The sequence below is a fragment of the Eptatretus burgeri genome, unplaced genomic scaffold (assembly GCF_056783735.1).
Source record: "Eptatretus burgeri isolate ZD-2024b unplaced genomic scaffold, Ebu_testis_v1 Ebu_testis_scaffold_339, whole genome shotgun sequence".
NCBI classification, from domain to species: Eukaryota; Metazoa; Chordata; class Myxini; order Myxiniformes; family Myxinidae; genus Eptatretus; species Eptatretus burgeri.
In genome coordinates this window covers 32,501-50,000 of record NW_028222288.1, presented here as the reverse complement: position 1 = coordinate 50,000, position 17,500 = coordinate 32,501, and the positions used below count along the sequence as shown (strand labels likewise).

At 45.9% G+C, this 17,500-nt stretch overlaps 1 protein-coding gene and 1 long non-coding RNA gene across 9 annotated transcripts in view; both read left to right on the top strand.

The window, feature by feature from the left end:
* The first annotated feature begins 225 nt into the window (after positions 1 to 225).
* On the top strand, positions 226 to 15,121 carry LOC147007302 (rho guanine nucleotide exchange factor 11-like). 6 transcript variants are annotated; one of them, XM_085867392.1, is made up of 9 exons: positions 226 to 456; positions 1,835 to 1,910; positions 2,125 to 2,292; positions 2,467 to 2,554; positions 6,583 to 6,733; positions 9,082 to 9,174; positions 12,127 to 12,230; positions 13,279 to 13,487; positions 14,950 to 15,121. In XM_085867392.1, the coding sequence occupies exons 1-5, from the start codon at positions 241 to 243 to the stop codon at positions 6,647 to 6,649; spliced, it is 615 nt and encodes a 204-aa protein (XP_085723518.1). In that variant the 5' UTR covers positions 226 to 240; the 3' UTR covers positions 6,650 to 6,733; positions 9,082 to 9,174; positions 12,127 to 12,230; positions 13,279 to 13,487; positions 14,950 to 15,121. The 6 variants fall into 6 exon arrangements, with proteins under 6 accessions (XP_085723518.1, XP_085723514.1, XP_085723517.1 ...); XM_085867388.1 differs by having other exon boundaries at positions 12,016 to 12,230; XM_085867391.1 differs by lacking the exon at positions 9,082 to 9,174 and having other exon boundaries at positions 12,016 to 12,230.
* Positions 15,122 to 16,414: 1,293 nt separating this feature from the next.
* Positions 16,415 to 17,500, top strand: part of LOC147007300 (uncharacterized) — a 29,712-nt gene continuing 28,626 nt past the window's right edge. Inside the window, exon 1 of one of the 3 annotated variants that reach the window (XR_015054282.1) lies at positions 16,415 to 17,295. This is a non-coding gene — a long non-coding RNA (uncharacterized LOC147007300). The remainder of the gene's footprint in view (positions 17,296 to 17,500) is intronic. The other 2 variants (XR_015054281.1, XR_015054280.1) reach the window with 2 other exon arrangements.

Below are 17,500 nucleotides of genomic sequence, written 5' to 3'. Positions count from 1 at the left end.
TTTTGATTTATTGATAAATCAATTTATTGATTAATTTTTCGATTAATTACTTAATTTTCAAAAAGTTACAGATTTGGATGAAATGGTGGTGGTTTGGGTATGCTAATAACCAATTGATTAAGAAATTATATGATTGTTATTTATTTATTTTAATTATTCAATTATTGGACACCACTCCCTCCCAATTCTGACTGCATGTGCTGCAAGGCATCATCGCCGTGAGCAGAAGGCGCACCGGCGATGTCACGCGCTGGAGGATTGTTATTTATTTATTTGGCATGGTGGCAGTGTACTTTGAATATACAGCTCATTCTTGTTTGTTTCTCACTTAAATATTGTTGCCCAAATAACCCTCTTACCTCTCACTATTATCATCAGAAACTGGAGAACTACCAGAAAAAGCTGGACCTGTCAGTCCTTCAGCGCTCAAGTCATCCATTGGACTTGGAGTTCAAGGTATCCAAGCTGTACTTTCCATTTACAAAATCTATTTTTGTGTTTGAGAGATCTTGGTGTAATTCTGCACTGGCATATGAACATGTTTTTTTTTGTACTTCTTTGATCCTTAGAAGATCAGATTTGGATGACGCTTGTAAGACCCCAATCCTCTATGTCGGTCTCTTTAAAACAGTGCAAGAGTTGCAAGCTCAACGACAGTCCTGTATATCGCACCCCAATCCCCATGTTAACCCAATATAACTTTCAGCAGACTCAAGATGTTATCTTTGGTCTTACACAAATGTCCACCGGGGCAGGCACCATGCAATTGTTATAAAATTTTGATTTTAAATTGGTCTGGGATTATTACCAGCCAGGAATTTCCTCAAAGTCAATGTTGACCCACTCGCGATACAAGATGTGATCTTTAAATTCCAGGGTTTTCCACTGAGCCAAATGCGACTTTGTTCACGCTCCAAGGAGGGGACCTCCTCCGCATTGGATCTTTTCTACTCGAACACATTTGTACACCGGCACCAGCATGGAATCCTCTGTGAGGCCGTGCTCCATGCCAAAGTTGCAAAATCCTCTCCCAGGGTTTTATGGAAAACCCAAGCTGAATGGAGTAAGATACAGTGGGAGGAATCCCCAAACTGGTCCCTGTCCTCATGTCTCATGCAGAATTTACAGGTTTTTTTCAGGCAGGGGTGCAGACAGAGTGCATCGGCATTCCCATGAGCCTTCCTGGCTCTACGGGCCACAATTACATTACACGGCTGCAATACAACCACCTTGCAATCTGATCGTTGGGTTCCTTGAACCGTCACAGCCATTAAAGGGAGGAATTGTCCGTTATAACCAAACATTTCTGGCAAATCGCATTGCCAATGACTCATTGCGAGTAACCCAATAATTTTGCTCTGGTCTACTCATGGCCAAACTGTCATATGCCAACACTCTTTCGACGCCTCTCCCCGCCCCCACCCCTGCCCCTTTGCTGGAGACAAAACTGCACTCAATCCTTCCTGGCTTGCTTCCGTGTCCAGGGTAAAGGTCCCGTCAGCGGTGGAATGAGCTAAAAGGGTGCGGATGTCAAACACCCCTTTGTTTTGAGGATGGCATTGTTGCATCCCTTGGGTCAATTCCTGCTGATTTCTTGAGACTCCATCTGGGGTCGGTCCAGCTGGAGATTTTTGTCTCTCACCCACAGAAGGTTTATTAACCTCAAATCATTCTCGAGTTTTGAAATGACCGCTGCGTTTGACATGCTTCCTTAATTCCTATACTTCATTGAAGTCTTGGTCTTCTGTGACCCCGCAGTCGGTATAAAACATCCATTCATCCTTTGTGTGTGTGTGTGCTTTATAACGATGGGTCATTGATCTCTCATCTCCAGAACCTTGACCTGACACAGCGGAATATGATCCATGAGGGGCAGCTTTTGTGGAAGGTGAACAAGAAGACGACCTTTGGTGAGTTGAGGACTCACTTGGTCACGGAAAGAAAACTTTAATTTCACAGCACCCTGAGTAAAGTTGATTCAGTCTGTTTGCACGGGTGTTGAAGACTCAATCGCACACCAAAGAAAGAAGGGTGAAGCCATTTCTACACTATAGAGCCTCATGCATTCTCCTTCTTTCTCAGAAAGATTGCCTGCACTTGCATGACACGATCGTTTGTTCCCAGAACTGCACGTTTTGCTGCTCGAAGACATTTTGGTGCTGATGCAGAAACACAAGGAACGGCTTTTGCTTCGCTGTGACAGCAACAGATTTGCCAGTGCAAAGGATGCCAAGCAGACGTTCAGCCCAGTCATCAAGCTCGACTCGGTGCTGATCAGGCCTGTCGCAAGTGGTCTGTGTCACCTTTCTTACCACAGTTTTCTGTCTCGTCACGTCATATTTCATGATTCCCTTCACCCTCTCTCCTGATTCACAAATGCATTGAGTTCTCTGTCGAGACTAATTTGAATCTCGTTGCTCTATCATGCAAATAGTTTCATTTGATTGTCCAATTTTCTTGCCACAGATGCAAGGGCATTCTTTGTTATCACAACATCCCCATTGGGGCCACAAATTCATGAACTCATCGCTGCCAGCACAAAGAATAAGGACACGTGAGTGCACACAATGTTTTCTTTCTCGTTCTTGTGGAGATATTTCTTGGAAAAGATTGAATGTGTGTTTGGGTGTTTGTTATCATATTTGCCATCCTTTTGAGAAAACATCGCAAAAAGTTGAATTCACAAAATATATTGTTGCGGACCCGGAGTCAGGCGAGAAGACCACGAAGGGAGGGGGGGCGATACCTTGGGTTCCCACCAGATTCTCCGGATTTGCAGGCCTTCACACACGGATAACACCGTGACGCGGCGGGTCGCTAGCTGACCGTGAACGCCAATAACCAAATCACGTGACTGAGGGTCCTCCGTCCAATGGAACCGGTTACATTAAATGGTCACTTGATCTAATTACCGCTGGACACGGTAATTAATACGGTAATATGGACACGGTAAATACTCGGTACGCCTTGTTCAAACCGGATCACCTTACCGGATCAGATGCAGTCGAGCATACCTGCCAAGGATGTACCGGTGAGAAAAACAAATTGGTGGGGGACAACATCCCAGTTCTTCTGGGATACGGACCATGCTGGACCATTGAAGGAAAAGACAGAAACGAGCTGGGAACATTTATATCCAAAGCATTTATTTACAATCATGCGAGGAAAGGTATGTGGCACAGTAAATGGGTTTTGTTGTTATGTACAGCAGGGATAGCAAGGAATTCGTAGGGAACGACAAAAGGCAAGCAATTTACAAAAGCAGACACAGAACAGACTTATCCCGTGATATCTTCTACAATCTTAACTTATGCCATGACAGGTGCCATCACATACACACACACACACACACACACACACACACACACACACACACACACGCACGCACGCACGCACACACACACAAGATTTGTTAGCCAGAGAGAAGGAGAGTAGATGAGAATTAACGGCCTCTCAATACCTGGCACGGTCGACCGATTAACACAGGCCTGGCTTACGACACCATTCTTGGGGCGCTGGACGAATGCCAGCTAGCAGCCATTTGCTGGAACAATGAAACGTAAATGGGCAACCATCACCTCTCTTTTCAGCAGGACACGAACAACAGCCAGTTAATGTCCACAGAGCTGCTGAACTGGGTGTCGATCCCGATGGAAAAATGTGGATGCCTGAGGTAAATGATCCGAGACCACAGCCATGTTTGAGTCAGAATAAAGTGTTCAGGAAAAGTCCGTGAGGTGTTTAATGACTCACATGTCCTGTGAGTCCAGTGTTAAAATGATAACCCAAATAAAATGTGTAAACAAGTCGTCGATTTCCAAGCCAATGTGTTTTGACGGAAAGAGAATAGAATGAGTCTCCATTGGGCCGACGGTAATCTATCGCATGCACGAACGCTGAATATTGCTCATGCAGAAAATTAAAACTGATGTAAAATCATACGTCATGAACGTGTCGTAAAGAGGAAAAGGTTATCCCATAAGAAAGAAATGAAATCTGTTCTCTACCCTTCTGCAACGCATCAAAGAGTGAGAATCCCACCAGACAAGGGGATGGGTCGATTCTGAACCTGCATTTATGGAAATATCTGTCTGAGTACCCGGATGTTGTGTGCATTACTTGGATCCGATTCTGAAATCCACAACAATATCTTGTCGCGTGGGTGGCCGGTTCAGGTTTAACCCCCGACCCAATTTTGTGGTGACGGGCGGTTAACAGCCCCCGGATGGCTGAACTTCTCCCTTGGAGACCCACAGCTGAAACTCGGACATGAATGCGTGCATGCCGGAAAAGGGCGCAATGGCGGAGGGGCAGAGGACCACAGCACGGGGGGTGGGGGAGGGGGGGTGGATTATACTCGAACCCCACAAAAAATACATGGATACAGTTTGTCAAAATGAGCACATTTAAAGAAAATAGGCAAATATTTACAAAGGACAACAATTCAAAAGGTAATGATAATAACGTGAAGTAAATAAATCCTAAAGTTGAGGCACCTCTTCACCTGGACTTAAATACAAAGGAGAGCAAAATAAAACGTAAACCCTTCCTTTATTCTTGTCGCGAGCTTGGCCCACAGCTGTCTTTGTGGAATTTGGAATTGAGGCGCTTCCACCAGCACGTGCACACGCGCGCAAAATGGCGCCAAGTCGCTTCTCTCGCAGCAGGACAAACGTATGTCAATCAATCCACGAGTGGCACTCAACACCAAGGCTCAGAGACCCAGTGCAGCTACTTCATGCATCGATCGTCGTCACCGACCTCAACTTGACAAACACGAGGATCGTGGTCCGTTTTTCACAACTCAACCAAGAGCCAAAGGCCAGCATCTTGCTTCACCATGGGAGCCAGATCGCCTCAACACGAGGACAAGAACCGTGCCCCACTCTTTGTGCGTCGAGGGAAAGGCAGCCTTAAAGCCCTGTTCGTACAGGCCATCTCCTAACTCCATCCATTTTGAACTTCTTTTTTTTTTGCATTCCTTCCCTCAACTCAACTCTGCCTCGTGCGTGCGCTTAACCTGAACTCCACTCTCCTTCAATGTGCAACCAACCCCACTTTTTCGACGTCACACCGAATCATCCTTCGTCTCCGGGGCATGGCCTGCTCGCACGAAACCCGGGAAGGCAAGGCTTCTGCCTGCTTGGCGAGCTTCTGACATCACGCCCATCAATCATCAGCCTCGGGGGCGTGAGTTTGCGTGCCATCACCCTGGGAGGTGGGGCTTCTGCCTGCTCGGCACGTTTGCTTGTTTCCCATCATGGTTTTGGTCATAAAAAATATCAGGAAAGGTCACAGGAGGACAACTATATACTGGGGAAGCTTATTCTTAAACCCCAGCTAATTAACACCTTCCCATTAACCCCACCTTTCTCGGCTTCACGCTGTGACAACCAACGCATTTGGATCATTGGTATCTCCCATGGTGAGGCTGAGTCTTTGGGCCTCTCTCTGAGTCTGAGTCTCACTCTCTCACCACAGGCAGGTTGGTGGTCTTTCTGTCTTCTACCGTCACCTCTCCGGTCTCACTCCACCCTGCACTCTGTCTGTAATAGGTTCCACCCCCCCCCCACCATATTTCCGCCGGGCGCTCAAGTTCTGGTAGAACTACCAAAATCGCAAATCACTCCTCACCTTCACTCTTTCATTCCTCTTTTTCCCCGCCTTTGGAATAAACTCCCACACACTTTCAATCCCATTCTTCCCTCAAGGTCTTCAAAACAGATGTTCACCCCCACCTCTTCTCTTCCAGCATCCAAAACCACAATCTTTTCCACCCCCATTAATCCACCCGAAACCCGCCACCTTCAAATTCTGTGCCTTCCTTCCTGAAAGTCTCTGTGGTGTCCATCTTGTCTACCCCATGTTCCCCTCCCCATCTCTCTCCCTTCCACAGATCTCCGAATGTCTCTGTTCCCCACCGTTTGTCCTTCCCTCTCCTGCCCCTCTTGCCTCCTGTCCCAATTGTTGTGCATTGTGTGTTCGTTCTCCTTCGAGCTTCGACAATGTATATAAAAAAGAAAACACGACACCACCCCCCCCCCCACCCCCCCGTGTGGTGACACTTGACACTGAAGCTCAAAGTTTCCCTACTTAATTACATTGACATGTCTCCCACACGTCCATGGACCAAAAAACCCAATTAAATCCTAAATTCTCCATTAAATTCTTCCATCGACCCCACAACCGAAACAATATATAATGATAAAAAAGATGATTTTTCTCGGACGTTTTACGAGTTTATCTTTGTTTAAAATACATTTATCACAAGTATCCACCTCCCACTTATAATACTTAATCTTTGCTTCTCATAAAGAAATGAAAATCTCAGAGGGTTTATTTTCATCGGTTAATTTTCAGCAAAAACATGAAATGGAGAGGAAATCAAAGAGTTTTCAAATAAATTCAACCAATAATTTTCACAGAAATATGTGTTTTCTGATCCAATTGTTGTTGAATATTCATCGATGGCCCAACTCATTTGGTCTACATTAGGTTCAGACAATTTAAAAAGGTAAAAGATTTCAATGAGCACAGAATCGACTTCTGTTTTTTGGTAAGATCCATTTTTTGTGTTTGCAGCTGGATGCACTTCCTGGAGGAAGCTTGCAAGAAGCAAAAGCGACATGGCTGCTCCGACCACTTCTAGAAGTTGCAGGGCCCACCATGTCTGCATCACAATGAAAAAAAAGTCATGAAGATCATGTTTTCAAACTGAAAATGTCACTTCCAGGTATTGTCCACAGCTTCACTCCCCTCACATTCTATCATTGCACCTTTTTCTACCCCCGTTTCCAGTGCACCACTCTGTTTCTTGCTGCGGTCACATTTACCTTTGAATTTTCTTCACAGCTTCGGACAAAATGGAAGTTGTTCATCGGTTGGTTGTATTGTAAATTGAGCAGTGCTGTGGCCAGCTGTACCTGTCAACACAGCTTAGATTGAGGCCATGCTTGCCCCATGTGATCAATTCACATCCTCGATATACATCTCAAGATTTAATTGTATACTGCCACACCACATGACCCATGTCTTCATCATTTTCACACTGTGTGCACCCTGGGTATCGGATGATGTGTTTAAAGTTTGACATAGTGAGGTTAAGCGGTTTCTTCCATGAGCCGAGACCATGTATTTATGCACATATATTGTTGTTGTTGTTGTTGTTGTATGCAAAACGGCATGCCTCAAGGCAATGGTACCCTACAAACAGTGATCTCTGATTCATACTCTTACCTGCACTCCAACCCTTTCCTTTTTGCCATAGTACATGACAAGCATACATGCACACACGCCATTCAATGGGAAATTGTTAAAAAGCATGCCGCGATGCCTTCCGTGGCTCGGATCATCCCCATCCCTGCTGCACACTAAATAACCCACACACGAGAATTCGCGTGCCATTATTAAATTTAAATCTGCATGCCAATTCCCAACTGGCACCGCACCGAACTCCACAACTCACTCACCAAATCTCACCACTTTGACCACAAACGCCTCCCGCACATGGGAAAAATATTCCCGCTCTCCCACATACCTCTGCATCACCACAATTCACCACTCTATTTTGAGGAGCACCATGCGTAAGAGTGTGCATGGTGCCGCGCGATGCTCAACGATGCAAGAGACGCCAATAGCTCCACCGCGTCTCACCGGAAACGTCCCAGGTGAGCATCCGGAATTGATACAGCCCTCATCCAGTCGTCACACCACGGCAAGACCGAGAGCAATGCGGAGGGGTTCGGGTCCTGGGTGTGAATCAGAAGGGTGATCCGAGAGTTTGGTTCAGATCCCGGGTGTGCATTTTGACTCGTGAAGGAGCCCGTGGGTGGCAAAGAAAGCCCGCTGTCATCCGACATTCAGACTGCACTTGGTGCACATTCAGGGCCGGGATGCCGGCTTGGGGAGCATGCCACATGATCAGTCATGGGCTTCGAGCCATGCCGGTGCTGGGAGGTATCTGAGCCAGTTTCTGGTCCCAGAGCCAAGCAGGGCATGGCTAGGGCCGCTGTGGCCCAACAGAAGTGCAGGATTTGGCCCACAGTGCGTCGCTTTCCGTTCCTCACCCCACCCTTCACCTGGGGCTTATAAAAAGGGTAGCGTGGAGTCATTCGAGCCTCTTCTTCAGAACATTATTTGTGTCCGTTTGCCGTCCAGAATGCGCTTCTTCTTGGAGAGCTTCTTCTTCCTCGAGAACCTGATCCGAGGTGACTGCCATCCTTTGACACTCCCTGCCTTGCTGTCGAAGTCCCACCACCCCTGCTTAGCCAAACGAACCAGTGCGGAGCGCACGTTGCCTTGAGCCCCGGCGAATAAATAAGCAGGATATAATGCGCCATATCACAAGGAGGGAACGCTCAGGCTGAGCATCCCAAAGAGGTTCATGATTCACATACAGACTGTTAAACGGTTAGGTTCGGGATCTTTCTCCTCATACATCTGTTCTGCTCTCTCTGTCCACCCCTCTATCCTGTCTTCTCTGGATGCACAAAGAAGAACATTACTGACTCGCAATCCCATTTTCCTCTGGCACGACACCGTAACACTAATGTCGCCTTCATCGCACCTCTTCAGTCCCACACTGTACACACCAATATCTTTCCAACGACCCCTCCCGAAGCATCATGGTCCACGTTGGTCAGCTGACCATGCCAGGTATTTGGAGGGTGCTCAACCTCACCCTTCTCTTTCGATCTTTGCTCTCTCACTGTGTGTGTGTGTGTGTGTGTGTGTGTGTGTGTGTGTGTGTGTGTGTGTGTGTGTGTGTGTGTGTGTGTGTGTGTGTGTGTGTGTGTGTGTGTGTGTGTGTGTGTGTGTGTGTGTGTGTGTGTGTGTGTGTGTGTGTTTGATGGCGCCTGTCCAAGATGAAGTAAGATTGTAGAAGATAGTTGGAATAATCCTGCTCTGTGTCTTTTAAAAGTTGCCTTTTGCCGCACCCCACAAATTCCTTGCTATCCCCTGCTGTGCATAAAAAAAAAACCCCATTCTCTGTGCCACATACTTTTCCTCGCTCGATTGTAAATACATGTGTTATAGAGAAATGTTCCCAGCTCGTTTTCCTGTTTTCTTTCATTGGTCCAGCATGGCCTGCACCCGAGCTTCGCTGTTATTCCCCAACGATCTGTTTCCTTGCCGGTACATGCTGGGCAGTTCCGCTCGACTGAATCCGATCTGGTAAGATGATCCGGTTTGAGCAAGTGTGCACTGACGGTGTGTTCTCCAGTAAATAGATTAAGGTAAACGGTATTAATTAGACGGAGGAGCCCAATACAAGTCATGTGGTCGACTTATTGGCATTTGTGGTCGATTCACGACCCACCAATTCACAGTTATTGTTTTGTGATGGCCTGCGATTCCGGAGAGTCTTGTGGGAACACCCCCGACCCCGGGTCCGCAACAATATATGTATATATATATATATATATATATATATATATATATATATATATATATATATATATATATTTTTTTTTTTTTTGCGAATTCGCGCCCGCCGGCATGTGAACGACCACGTAACTCGAATCGCGGCACGTCGCCCACCGGACGGACAATTTCGTCGTGACCCTCTCGGAACAACGCCGGGAGCTAGTCACGGGTGGGGGTTTAACCTCACCACGATCGTGCCAATTGCCCACCCGCGCAGGATAGGGTTGCTCGCCAAATTTAATCTACCTAAGTACCTGCGCGAATGGTCGACCGGGCGATCGTACCACGCCACAGGCCGTCTCTGGACACGAACCACTGAAGCGGTCCGTTCCATGCTACAGTGATAACCGAGTGGTGTTATCATCTGCCTTGACGGTTCCGATTAATTACCGGGATGTTGCACCCACTACGAACCCCTTACGTGAAGCAGGATGGAGATTCAATAGAGAAAAGATGAAGCGACACGGCCACAGTTCAACAAGCAAGCATTTTATGACACGACACATGGAAAGCACGTATATACAGCCATACAAAAATGTACAAAAAGCAAATGTAAGAAAAGCAGTTAAAACCGACTATACGCGTACACACGGCAACACTTACACAGTTTTACTTCACAGACGGCGCCAACACACATTTACACAAAAGCAAAAGAAGGAAGCCACCCTCACAGACAAGGAGGCAGACTGGCCCGTGGGCCAAATGTGCACGGGACCTCGAGGAGCGGCCAGGTCTGCGAGACCGGGGAGGTCTTACCCGCATCCTCGTGACGCGTTGGCGGGCAAGCCACAAAGTGTCCGCACTGCTGTGCCCCGACTCCGTGCCCCTGGCGTGCTCGTTGGCACCACGTTTGGGGTTGGGGAGCAACGGGGCCCCCTTTGCACTATCTCAGCACGGGGGAAGGGTTAATTGTTGATGCCCTGGGGGAGGGGAGTGGCTGGCTGGCTTGGGTCCCGCGACGAGACGAGCGATCCCCCACACCGCAACCTCGTCGCCGACCGCCGTCCTCCTTGCCTCGGACCGAGCTCCCTTGCTCCGACCCATCGCCTGCAGCTCCACCGCGTGCACTCCTCTTCTTCCAGCTCAACTCTCAACTCCGCTTCCCACCGCTCAACGCTCCACGCTCCACGCCTCTCGCTTCTCTCACAACCAACTCCCCAGTTCCACACTCTCCTCCCAGTTCCACTCTCTCCTCACGAGTCGCCTTGCGCTCATCATTTTATAGCTCTCAGGAGGCGCCGATATGCAAATTCCCGGATCAGGACGCGATTGGAGGCGGGGCCACACCGCCCCCCCCCCCGGTCAGCCATTGGTCGGGCAAAAATGGGCGTGAACCTCCCCTGATCCTAAAACTTGCATAGTTGGACATGGACGGAATTCACCTACATGCGCCTGGAGGCGGGGCCAAGCCGCCTCGCGTTTGCCCATTGGACGGAGGAGAAGTGGGTGTGAAGCATTCCTGATCCGCGGATCGACGCGTTCAGCCTCCATGGCCGAACGACTCCGGGAACACGATGTTTGGTGTTGACTGGTGGTGTTTGGGAATGGCCGTAGAACCGATGATGTGGGATGAAGTTGTGAAGGTAAAGGCGAAGGTGGTGGTGTTTGCGAATCGTTGTAGAAGCGATGATGTGGTAGCGTAGGTGGTGGAGGTGGCGTCGTTGTAGTGTGGTTGGCGCTGTGGTGGGGATGGCGTGGTTGTTGAGATGCTGTTTGTTTGAAATTAAAGACAGAACAGAGAAATGGCTAACTCAAAGCGTCGCAGCCCAGATGGATCACATAAATTCCCTCTATACAACGGGTTTGGGCTAACTACACATGTACCTCTGGAGATATCTCACCTGAGGGCCCTTTAAGGTGTAATGCGAATTTCCACAGCCGTAACAATATATATATATATATATATATATATATATATATATATATATATATATATATATATATATATATATATATATATATATATATATATATATATATATATATATACACACACACATACATATTTGTGGAAATATGTATTCGTATATACATGTACCTTCATGTGCAGGTATGTATATATATATATAATTTATATATATAATTTGTATATATACATATATATAATTTATATATTTTACATATATGTGTATATTGTTATGGCCATGGGTACCGAATGTAATTTGAGGGGGTTAATCATCGTTTCTCCTCAGAAGAACCGGACCAAGGGCCACCGCTCACAGTAAACTTTGTGGTGTGGCGGATTGCTTAACAACCATGAATGCTTATCAGTTAACCATGAGTTCCAGTGTCCACCGTCTCATTTTCCATTTAATTTGAGGTCACGTGGCCTCCTGACCGGGAACGCGCCCTCGGCGATGCACAAATCTTATCTTGATTGGATCTTAAGTAATGCAGCTGAGCGTTTACCACTGGTGCATGCTGACGATGACAGGTTAATTATTTTGGGAATTACCTCCCAGTCTGTCTCGGTTTGGACGATGCTGGATCAATGGAAGGAAATGACAATCACGGACAGGTTGAAACGTCAACAAGGAATTTATTATTTAAAAAAATACATAAACTGAATAACTTTTTATTTCCTTGTAGAAAAAATGGATGAATTCAAATCAATCAAATGTTCATTCAACCAACTGTCATGAGCTGTAACCAACCCTCAAAAGCTGTGACCAACCCTCAAGAGCTGTCACCAACCGCCAGGAGCTGTCACCAACCGTCAGGAGCTTGTGGAGCTGTCACCAACCGTCAGGAGCTGAAATCAACCGTCAGGAGCTGTAACCAACTGTCAAGAGCTGTCTCCAACCGTAAGGAGCTATCAGAGCTGTCACCAACCATAAGGAAGGTGGTCCTTCCATCTGTTTTATGGGTGACCAGTGTGGGCGAAGCCTCCAGCAGACTTTAGCCAAATCCTGCTTGCCGATTGGTGCATCGCTGCAGGTGACCTCCAACCATCAATTATCGCGCTCATTCTCCCCTCACCATTGAACGAGATGCATCGCCCAATTAACACAGGCCTGGCTTATGATGCAATGTTCTGTGCGCTGTTCGACGCCAGAAAGCAGCCATTTGCCAGAACAACCGAGCGATATCTCTAAAAGTTGTTTACGGGACCACATGAAATTTGGTGGGCAGGTTGGGTGTGTGACAAGGACGAACTGGATAGATTTTGGTGAAGATCCAGATCCAACGACTCAAATTTTCAAAGTGATTCTTCACCAATGAGAGAGAAGGCCAAAAATGATATATCGTACGATATCGCAAAAGGTTGATGGATTCAGACAAAACTTGATGGGCACACTGGATTTGTGACGAGGAAGAATTGATTAAATTTTGGTGGTGAAGATCTGGATCCGATAATTTTTCAAAATGATGCTTCACCATTGAGAGATAGGGCTAAAAATGATAGATGGCATGATATCTCAAAGTTGTGTATGGATTCAGATTAAACTTGGTGGAAAAGTTGGGTGTGTGACCATGACGAATCGATTTGATTTTGGTGAAAATCTGTATCTGGATACGAGAGTTATTTAATTTTTAAAGTGATTCTTCACCATTGCGAGATGTGGCCAAAAACGATATATACCACGATATTTCAAAGATGTGTTGGGCCCGATATGTTCTCGTGGATCAGGCATTACATGGCGGAGGTATGCGCTCCACCAAGTGCCCTTCTAGTTTCAATTTGGTTTTATTTTGGGATGTGGATATGACACAGGCATAATGTTGCCAAATTGTATTTATTTAATTGTCTAACAACAAATGAGCAGCTTGCAACCAAATGCTGTTGATTAGAAATTGTGCATTCCCTCCTGTGTATTGTCACAACAGTATTTTATGAATTTTTTTCCTCAGTGCCTCTGACGAAGTTGACATTGGATGATCCACGTCATGAAACGTCATGAAACGAAACGGATGATCCACGCCATGAATAAAAAAAACACTTGTTCCATTCATTCATCACTTCAACATTGTCTTGCACATGTGGAAAAACTTTATTGTGCGAAGCATTGTCTGTCATTAATGAAGTGTCCAAGTTTTCATCACGACACCGGCTTGTGAAGGCAAGTACACTGTTTGGATTGTTTTTCATATTTCGATTTTCGTTTCTGTTGATGGTCTGCTGTTTTTTTTTGCACATCAAGGAATGCAGGCAGAATTGCAATGACAAACTTGTAACTGTAATGAGTAAGAATTCCACGATTAGTTTTGTTCTATTAATAGCACTAAAGTGGAATTTTAATAAAAAGTCCAGTCATAAGCCTTCAAAACAGAGGACTTGGGGTTTTGGGGAAAGGCAGATGAGGGAGGATGGAGGAATCTAATAAATAAGATTCATCGGATTTCTATCTGTCCACGTTTTTTGCAAGGACTGCTGGACCGCTAACCATCAAATTTGGCACACAACCCATATCGATCTGGTGATTGTCCTCAGGGTATTTTCATCAATCACCTGAGCATTTAAAGATCACTTTTCTGGCTTTTTCATTTCTATGCAATCTCATTGGTTAACACATATCACGTGACATATAATATGGCCAAAGGCCAGCACACCTAATTTGTCAAGCTGTGTCCTTCACCCATTGGCTGACTGCACAGCTGGCCTGACTCCACGCACAACTGACTTTTAGAAATGGAACTTTACAATGCTCGTGCTTTCTGCCTCCCTCACATTTCATTGTCATTTCAATGTCAAATATTGCTGCTGGAGCATTTGAGAACAAAAGACTTTGTAGTCTCTTGCGAAAGTAAAGTTTAAGAGGGAGTAACTTTTAGCAAGTAAGCAGTAAAGATAAATATCATGTTGTAAGCTGTGCACGTGAACACAAGACATACTTCAGGCCTCTCGCTTCACGGCTCAGACAAAGAATTATGTGGGCTTCATTTATTTCAACTGCTTACAATTCTTTAATGTTTTTTTTTTCTTTACTGAAAGGTCCAAACAGATATATTCAATAAAAATCACTTCTGCACCTGTTTGTCTGTCTGTGACTCGGATATCTCAAAACATTATTGATAGATTTGGATGAAACTTGGTCGATAGGTTGGGTGTGTGACAAGGACGAATTGGTTCGATTTTGGTGAAGATGGAGATGTGGATACGAAAATTTCTCAAGTTATTCTTCACCATTGAGAGACAGGATCAAAAATGATAAATAACATGATGTTTCAAAATGATGTGGAAAAATTATGATAAAAGTAGGTGGATGAGTTTGGAAGGTGACAAGCATCTGCCGACTTCTCCATAATTATTCGCTGTGGCTTTTCTGTGGTATGGAATACCAGAGACCTTAACTTGAGACTTTTTGTGCTTTTGAAATTTTTGTGGTTTTAATGGAAAGTTGTACCTGAGTTATTGTAGCCTGGTTGGTTTAACAGAAGTTTTGTGACATCTCTCTTGAGAATTCTTGTGTTGATTTCCATTAATGATTCGAAAATCAGTTTGTAAAACGTTTTTGTTTTTTGTGCATTGCACAGTTTTGTGAAGTGAAAAGATTAATTGTGGATTTGTTGCTTTGGCCACAGATTATGCGGCTTGAAGAAGAACTGCAAGAAGATTATGGTTGAATAAACCAGAGCCTATCGAGTTTTCCAAAGGTCTTCATGGAAGCTCCAACATGGAGTTGACATTTGAAGAATGCTTGTGTGCTCGCTTTGTTACGTGCTGACTGAAATAAAGAAGTACATTAAATCACAATTGCAAATGTTTTATTCTTTGCATGTCACACTGCATGTACAGGTGGACATCACACACACACACACACACACACACACACACACACACACACACACACACACACACACACACACACACACACACACACACACACACACACACACACACACACACACACACACACACGTTCTTATGCGATCAGGCAGCTATCCTTGACGCAGCATCATTGAAGGTGAACCGTGAGATTATCGAGGCATGGTACTCCTGTGAAAACTCCATCAACCGACACATCAACTTGAACTCGCCAGCCTCCGCGAGCAGGGCACAGATTGGCGTGCTTTTAAAAGCACCCAGACACAACCGTACACTTTGGCTTGAATGGTTTCCAGCTTTTTGCGGTTGGTTTTGCACATGACCCAAAAGGCCTGACTGCCGTAATCTTATTGGGAGCGGAAGAGGGTTTTATTTTGGAGGAGACTTCCCTGATGAGCTCCCCAAGATGTACCTGCAAGACTTTGTGGAAGGTTAAGGCCTTTGGCACATCTGCCGCCAAGTGTTTTAGGATGGGGTCTCCAGGTAAGGCCCTTCTCGAAAGTAACTCCTCGAAAGGAAACATCAGGGGAAGCTTTAATAGAATTGCCATCAATTTTTATTGATAACTTCTTGACCTTCCTTTTACGAGAGAAAATAAAGAACTTGTACTTGGGCCCAGAAATCGAGAAGCCCCATTTTTGGGCCCACTGCCCAATCCTGCAAACCTCCCCTGACGTTTTTTGGCCGTAAACTGAAGGCTTCTGCTCCGGGCCCACATAGCAACATCATCCGCAAATGGAGATATCCTGCTGCGGGACACTAAAGAGGAGGCAGCATCATCCATCATGATGTTAAAAAGGGTGGGACGAAGACAGCTACCCTGGGGGATACCATTGACCATGGGAAACACAGAAGAAAGGGCTTGACCAACTCTCACTTGGAAAGTTTGATTTGATAGGAAATCACGGATTCACCAGAACATTCTGCCATTGATGCCGAGTCTGTGTATCTTGTACAGGAAGCCTTCTTTCCAGACTGAGTCATAGACCTTGTGGATGTAGAAGAACACACAGACTAAGGACTCATGATTGTTTAGGCCAAAGTTACATTTGCCACGGCGGCCGTGGGGTCTCAAAAATCTACGGCCACTAGCAATTATACAGCGGCCGCAGTGTTTCCACGGTCACACAATGTAGCAGTCACATATGTTTTTATTTTTCGGGGAGCCGCACGGCGTATTTAGAAATTATGGAGACCGAAAACGTGGGGGTGCCGTGTGGTCTTTGATTTGATGTCGCACGGTGACCTCAGAGCGTCCCTGCAGCGGCTTTAGAATTTTCAAGGCAGACGCAAGGTAGCCTCAAGGTGCCCGCAAGGCGACCACAGGGGGACCCTAAGGCGAACGTCCGGCCAGATCCGAATTGAATTCGTTCCAGGAGGCTGTTCGGATTGCAAAAAGTTCGATTCCCAAACTATTTTCCCAATAAGAAATAATGGAGTGAATTAATCTGTTCCTGGACCCCAAGAAACCCCAATTTCAAGACACTTTCAACTGAAATTCCCCATGTTTAAGGTAAAATAAGATGAGTAAATGACCTTCGGTGTCGGTGTATTGTATGTAAACTGGTACAATCACCAATCCAAAGGTCCACACAGGCTCGAGCTCCAGCCTGGGTTCCGATCGCTCGCGCACTCTGCGAGCGATGCCCCCAGGGCAGCTCATCAAGCATGATGCCCCCAGAACCACAATCACTTTCATCAAACGCATCGGGCTGAGGTAATCATTGATATTCCAAATTTCAACCGGTTTTTCTGTGAAATTAAATCCTTGCCCGACAGTCCGTCACACCACGTGATCGGATTGCTTTTTTGTTATTAATTAAAACACAAGATGAGTAAAAAAAAAAAAAAACAGCACAAATCAAGGTGAAAACACGAGGTAAAGTACCGATCCACACACGAGAGATGCTTTCTCGAGGACTTCCTTTCACGAGGACTTCCTTTCACGAGGACTTCCTTTCACGAGGACTTCCTTTCACGAGGACTTCCTTTCACGAGGACTTCCTTTCACGAGGACTTCCTTTCACGAGGACTTCCTTTCACGAGGACTTCCTTCCACCGATGATCTGAATGAACAAAGCGCGAAGACGCGGCTCGAACAGGTGGGGGAGACGCGTGAACAAACATGAACGCTTCGTTGTGTTCGGTTTTTTAAAATGTATTCGGTTTTCGGGCAAAATTCATTTTTCATTGATAAGAGGCTACGGCGGCCGCACAAATAATGCAAGCCCACCGTACGCCCTATGTACGGTCGACGTGGAACACAACGACGTCACAACTAAGGCATGTCGAATTGCTACGGCCAAC

Excerpts from the sequence above, each read along its gene's own strand:
- LOC147007302 (XM_085867394.1), top strand. The coding sequence starts at position 241 with ATGTCACGCGCTGGAGGATTGTTATTTATTTATTTGGCATGGTGGCAG. Across the intron at positions 1,911-2,124 it reads GAACAAGAAGACGACCTTTG|AACTGCACGTTTTGCTGCTC; the intron begins GTGAGTTGAGGA and ends GTTTGTTCCCAG. Across the intron at positions 2,293-2,466 it reads GATCAGGCCTGTCGCAAGTG|ATGCAAGGGCATTCTTTGTT; the intron begins GTCTGTGTCACC and ends TTCTTGCCACAG.